This window comes from Pteropus alecto, unplaced genomic scaffold, assembly GCF_000325575.1.
Source record: "Pteropus alecto unplaced genomic scaffold, ASM32557v1 scaffold79, whole genome shotgun sequence".
In the NCBI taxonomy this organism is placed as follows: domain Eukaryota; kingdom Metazoa; phylum Chordata; class Mammalia; order Chiroptera; family Pteropodidae; genus Pteropus; species Pteropus alecto.
In genome coordinates, this window is record NW_006494612.1 from 6,587,654 (window position 1) to 6,593,653 (window position 6,000).

At 42.8% G+C, this 6,000-nt stretch overlaps 1 protein-coding gene across 4 annotated transcripts in view; it reads right to left on the minus strand.

Annotated features, from left to right (window-relative positions):
• Positions 1-5,474, minus strand: part of REV3L (REV3 like, DNA directed polymerase zeta catalytic subunit) — a 138,056-nt gene extending 132,582 nt beyond the window's left edge. For 2 of the 4 annotated variants that reach the window (XM_006926076.2, XM_015600070.1), the window contains exon 1: positions 4,976-5,474. In XM_006926076.2, the coding sequence (XP_006926138.1) occupies positions 4,976-5,114 (139 nt within the window). In that variant the 5' untranslated portion in view covers positions 5,115-5,474. The remainder of the gene's footprint in view (positions 1-4,975) is intronic. The other 2 variants (XM_015600069.2, XM_025042387.1) reach the window with 2 other exon arrangements.
• Between the last annotated feature and the right edge of the window lie 526 nt (positions 5,475-6,000).

Below are 6,000 nucleotides of genomic sequence, written 5' to 3' on the forward strand. Positions count from 1 at the left end.
AAGGCTTCCCTGAGGAAAGATAAATCAAAGTTTAGGTGAAAGAAATGGAAAAACATTTTAGGCAGAAGGAACAGCAGGTACAAAGGCCTCACTGTGGGAGGGAGCATGGCAAGAATAAGGGACTGAAATAAGGCCAATATGGCTGGAACACAGAGCAAGGTTAAGAAGAACATGGCTCAAGCCATGACTGAATAGAAAGGTAGGGGCTAGACTATACAAGACTTTGTAAGACATGTAGATGCCACCACATAAGACATGTAGCTTTGTCCTTATCCTAAATGCAATGGAAAGCTACGGAAGCATATCAAGTGGTAGGGTGATAAAATCACGTTTGTATTTGGAAAAGATCCCTCTCATTACGGTGTAGAAACAGAGTAGAAGGGAACAGAGTGGATTAGGGTAGGCCAAGATTTTGAGGCTATTGTTGCAAACGCATACAAAAATGCTAGTAGTTTACACTAGGGTGGTGATGGATAATGAAAAGAAGTAGATGGATTCAAAAGATAAATCAGATTTTGCCAAAAGATTTATATTCATAGATTAAATCCCTAAAACCGGAATTACTGGGTCAAAAAAGAACATTTCAAGGATTCTGATATGCATTGCCAAGCTGCCCTGCCGAGAGCAGTTTTCTCTTCATTTGTGAATTACCTTGTATCTGTTCCTCTATCGAGAAATTTATATTTTAAAATTCATTTTAAGTTCCTTTAAAAATGACAATCCATACTTCCTTCATGAAGCCTTCCCTGACTCCCCTTTTTGCCACCTATGTGGGTCACTGAACGTGTCCTTCTTTGAGGCATGGCTCTTATACAAACATTGCTATTATACTCCAAACAAACTGTTTAACTTATGTTTACATGTCTATCATTTCTACCATTCTGTGAGCTTCTGGCAAGTAAAAGTTGTTCATAACGACGGTACCTGAAAAACAGCTCAATTTTACATAGTAGGTTTTCAAGTGTCCACTGAATGAACAGAATCACATATTACCAGATTCTACTGTGTCTACGGATTTAAGAGGGCTCCTGCTTAAGACTGATTTACTGTTATTTTAAATCAAATACAATACAGAAAGCTAGTAAAATTTGCTACTTGAGACTTCAAATACCCACTAAAGAAAGTGACGAATTTTGTTTGTGGTACATCGCTAAATCTCAGTAGTGCTAAAAAATCTTTCTCTTTAATAATTTTATCAAATAGGTATTATGTAATCTTAAAATATTTTAAAGTGATTTAGCAAAAAAAGGCTACGAACGAACAAGATTTTTATTAGAGAAATTATTTGTAATCTGTTGTTGATAAATGCTAGTTTTCAAAATTGTACTCATTTCAAATATATTTGATAATCTACAAATTTACCAACAAAAGGTTATTAAGCAATTACATAAATTTATCTAGTATTTCTGAATTATCCGTTTCTTATGTTGAAACACTTGATTTCATGTTTTACAGTTAGCATCTAGAACAGTCTACTAAAATTTTCACTAGCTGGAGAAAGACTTAGATTGGCAGAGTTCTTACAGTAATCTTAAAGACAAGCAGCTCCCTCTATAGTCTGTTTGGCCTACTTTGTTTTATTACTTGCTTTGTGAACATCTATCTCATTCACACTCTTCTATTTACTCCTACTCTGCATCTCAGCAGGGAAGCTTTTTAAAAGAGTAATTCTGTTTAACCTGGCGCTGAGAAACCATCTAATCTCAACATGAAGTGCGTTACAACAAGCAACTAAACTTGAGTTGGGATATGGAAACTGGACAGGTCCACCTGAATCAGATTCTCACAATAAAGCATTAACATTTTATCAGAGCATTCATATCTATATTCAAATTTAAGTGAAAAACAGTCTTCTAGTTATTACATTACTTCCCTCCATTAAAACAAGTTACAAAAATGCTGTTACAACACTCAATACATTGTTTTGTCAAAACAAGACGTTTTAAAAACGAGTGAAAGAAAAACAAGAGGGTTTGTTTTTTTTTTTTGATTTCTTGATAAAAAAAAAGTTTTGTTTTTTTTTTTTTTTTTTTTTTTTTAATAATTCCATCACTCACATGAAGAAAATTTAACTGATTCTCTCAGGAATCAATATCCTCAGTTAACAAGGGATTAAATCAGTCAGGATTTACCAAATTTGAATATGCCACTTTTTAAAATACTTTTTAAAATTTCACCAACTTAAGATATGAGAGCTTTTAAAACTAAAACTTTTGATTTATTTCTTAAATTACTCAAGATATGCCCTGAAAGCACATGACAATCAGAAGTCAACTGGACTGTTTTCTAAAGCAGAAAGATAAGAAAAACAAAGAAACTGAACTAGTAAAAATGTAATAAACCAATCAGTTCAGAATTTATAATGTAAATCTGAAATTACCATTTTTGGGGGAGAAAATTTCTTCTGCTGCTATTTTTCAAGATCTCATTTGTAAAGCAAAGAATTTTAAAACATCTTTTCTCCAAACCAAGACAAAGAATTAAGGACTTCCAAAATTAATTACTATATATGTAAAACTTAAGATATGGTACTTTATTAACATAGGTTTATCATGTTATAATTTTTCATTATATTACTAACTAGTAAATCTATAAACAATTTGTACTTTCAAATAGTAAGTCTGTCTTCATTAAAAATTCTAGCATTCAGATTTTTACTAAGCCCGACTGGCCTTTCATTTACATTATTTTCAAGTTTTATTTTATTGCATGAACTGGAGTAGTTTTCTTTGGGGAGAGAATTCAGAAGCACATAATTGTACAGGTTTTGTTTATGTTTAATTAATGCTAATTTTACTGGGAGTTTCTGACATGCTAAAAATGTTGGTTTGATTTCTGAAAGCTGTAAATTCTAAATGTATGCCAGTGACTTTTTTCACCTGTTGAGAAAACAAATTTTTTTATGTTTGAAACTATGAACTATACTTATAGCAAACTCAATAAGATAATCCTTAACGTGAAGTTTGGGTTTCTCTGTAGCAAGTTTCATATTCTCAACGTAGGTACAAAAAGTCTTACTTTTATATTCATTTACATTATACATTTCAGGTATGCTGAAAAATAGTGGCTTGGGGTGAGGGTGGGAGGGTGGCAGGGGCTGGTAATCTATTGTAAGATGTCCAGGAGAAAAGAAATATCTCTTTCATACGAATATTTCACTTGTCTTTTTTTTTTAATATTGAGAAACACAAAAGTACATCACAGTCTTTATCTTTTTTAAAGACTACTTTCTCACATAATAGAATTATTGCTAGCTCACAGTGAAACTCATATTTCCACAAACAAAACTTTCCTTTACATAAAACAGAGTTTGAAAAGCATTCAAGGATACATATTTAATGACTTCTGTAGAGGAAAAAAAACTATTTGTAGAAAAGTAACTCAAATCATACAAACTGTAATACATAGAAATGACAGTTATATCCTATGTACATGTCGATTTACAATTTGGAAATCTGGCGGAACAGAGCTACATCAACATCACTATCTTATTCTTTCTTTGCACCTGAAGTGAGAACAAACAGTATATTACACTGAAATTCCAATTAAAAACAAAGACAGCAGCACTATATTTAAAAGGACAGAAAATCTATCTTCCAGAATACTTTATTGCCTCTATTTTCCAGCCTCCAAATTTTTAAATGTTACACTCTAAATAAATTGTTGATAGCACTCAAATTCCCCATCTTACAAGGTCCACATAAAAAATCTTTCTATTTTAAAAAGAAACGCTACCAAATCTAACAACGTTGAAATTTTTAACAAAGAGAATTCACATTAAAATATAACTGCTTGGAATGAGTGCTTGTGTTTGGGAAAGTAGCACTATTACCGTGGTAGTCCACAGAAACTGACTGTAGTAGCAAGATGAATGGTGATTAGGGTAAGGAGCATCAAGTGGGAAATGCTATCTAAAATCCCACAGGACAATACATTGCTAGAGGTAAAAGCATCCCTTTCTGGAGATAGCTCCATTATTTCACGTAGACAGTTCGAAGCTTGAAGAAAAGCAAACTAAAAAAATTTGGCCACTATCCTATTTATATTATAAATTCCCAAGAGCTTTTGAGAACGTAGCTTATCACTGCTGTCTCCCCCACCTCGTTCTTCAAAATAGTTTTTTTTTTTTGGTTTGTTTTAAATATACGTGTATTTAAAACGCAACTCTACACAACCCGGCATAGGGAGATGTAAAAATGTTTGTATTGCTTAGTTTAGCTGTGGTCCTTAAGAAATTTACGCTATTAAGTGGGAACCATAAACACGCGTTTCCGACTTGCACAGACACACATTTCCCTGAAAACATTGCACCTGAGGATGCTGCCCCGGCCCCAGACTCCGAGGCTGTAAACTCGAAGGATTCATGACCTGCACTCACAGCAAGCAGAACCACACGGTCACTTCAATGAGAAAGATTATCGGGCCCCAGGCGCCACGCTTAAGCCTACTGCATCCCCGGAAGGGGCAGAGGAGAGCGCTGGTAAGAGGCGAGGAGGAGCGACTGACAACACAACTGACACTTCCCGACTCCTCGTAAAGCCATTTTCAGAAAGGGGCACTTGTGAGACGCAGGGGGTGTCCGTGGTCCCACTAGCGACCGACCTCAGAGCGAGGCCCTGCGAACCCGTTCACGCAGGACATGGCGCGGCCACCTGGCCCAGCCTCCGGGGAGAAAGCGGTGCTCGCGGACGCTCGTTCCCCGTGCCCGCCACCCGAGAGTGCGGATCCCGCGCTCGGCCGCCTCATGCAGTGTAAACACTCGGCGCCCGCCGCCTCCCCGCTTGGAGGGCGCAGCGCTAGCACAGACCCACATTTTTGCGCCTCTTGTCACGCACAGGAGGAAAGACGAGGAAGGCAGAGGGGAGGGAGACGCGGCAGCGATTCACCGAGGGCCGGCGGCGTGCGCGCGTGTGCGCGGCGGGGAAGGCAGCCCGGGCGTCCCGCCGGCTCCCGCCCGCGCCCAGCGCCCGCTTACCTGCCGGTGTCGCTCCGAAGACTCGCACCACCGGCACCTTCTTGACAGGGGCCTGGGAGAGGGGGGATTGGCAGATATCCAGCCCCTGCAGCGGGCTGGCCATGTAGTAGTCGGCAGTCACTATCCTCACTGAAAACATGTTGGCCGCCACCGCCTCCTCTCCACTAGCGACCTGGCAGCGGCAGTAGCAACAGCAGCCGCGGCGGCTCCTACCGCAGCGGTGGCCCCACGGTGGCGGCGGCGCCCCCTCCCCTCAGTTTGTCCCCCTCCCCTTAAACACAGACACCGAGAGCCCCGGCGGCGGGCGGGGCAGTGTTGGCACTGCTGCCGCAGCCTTCTCAGGAGCACCCGGCGAGGGGCAACAGGAGAGAAGCCCTCGCGCTTTCGTCGGCGGTGGTGTTGGTGCTGCCGCCACTGCCGCCGCCGCCGCCGGGAATCACACGGGCTCCGCGGTTCCAGGCTGCAGCTCTTGTTGCCATGATGATGATGTCACGGACGCAACCACTGGGGGAGGGGGTTGTGTGTGTGGCGCAGGGAGGGCTGTGAGTAGCTGGGGGAGGGGACGCGGCGGGAAAGGGAAGGAGCGGGGCGGGCGTCCGAGTGGGACACCCAGGCCGAGATGTTTTCTCCCCCGCCCCCGGGCACGCAGCGAGGGAGGAGGCAAGCGGAAAGCTGGGTTCGCGCCCGGCGCGGGGAAACGATGGCTCGGCCAGTGGGCACGGCCACCTGGGCGAGGGGCCGCGGAGGGGGCGGCGGAGCGCCGATGTCATGGATGGGCTCGGAGGGGCTTGCGGGAGGGGGAAACGCCAGGGTCGTTTGGGCGTCTAGGCGGGATTGGCCGGAGCTGCGGTGCTCGCGCTCACCGCCCCGACCGCCATTTCACAACCCGCAGAGAAGGCGGGGGTACCGCGGAGACGGCTTTTTTACAAGGTAAGGAAATCCGCCCGCGGGAGGAGGGAGCAGAGGCGCAGATCTCGTGCCGCCGCGGCCTCGCGGGAGGGCAGGCGGCGGAACGGGCGGGGCCG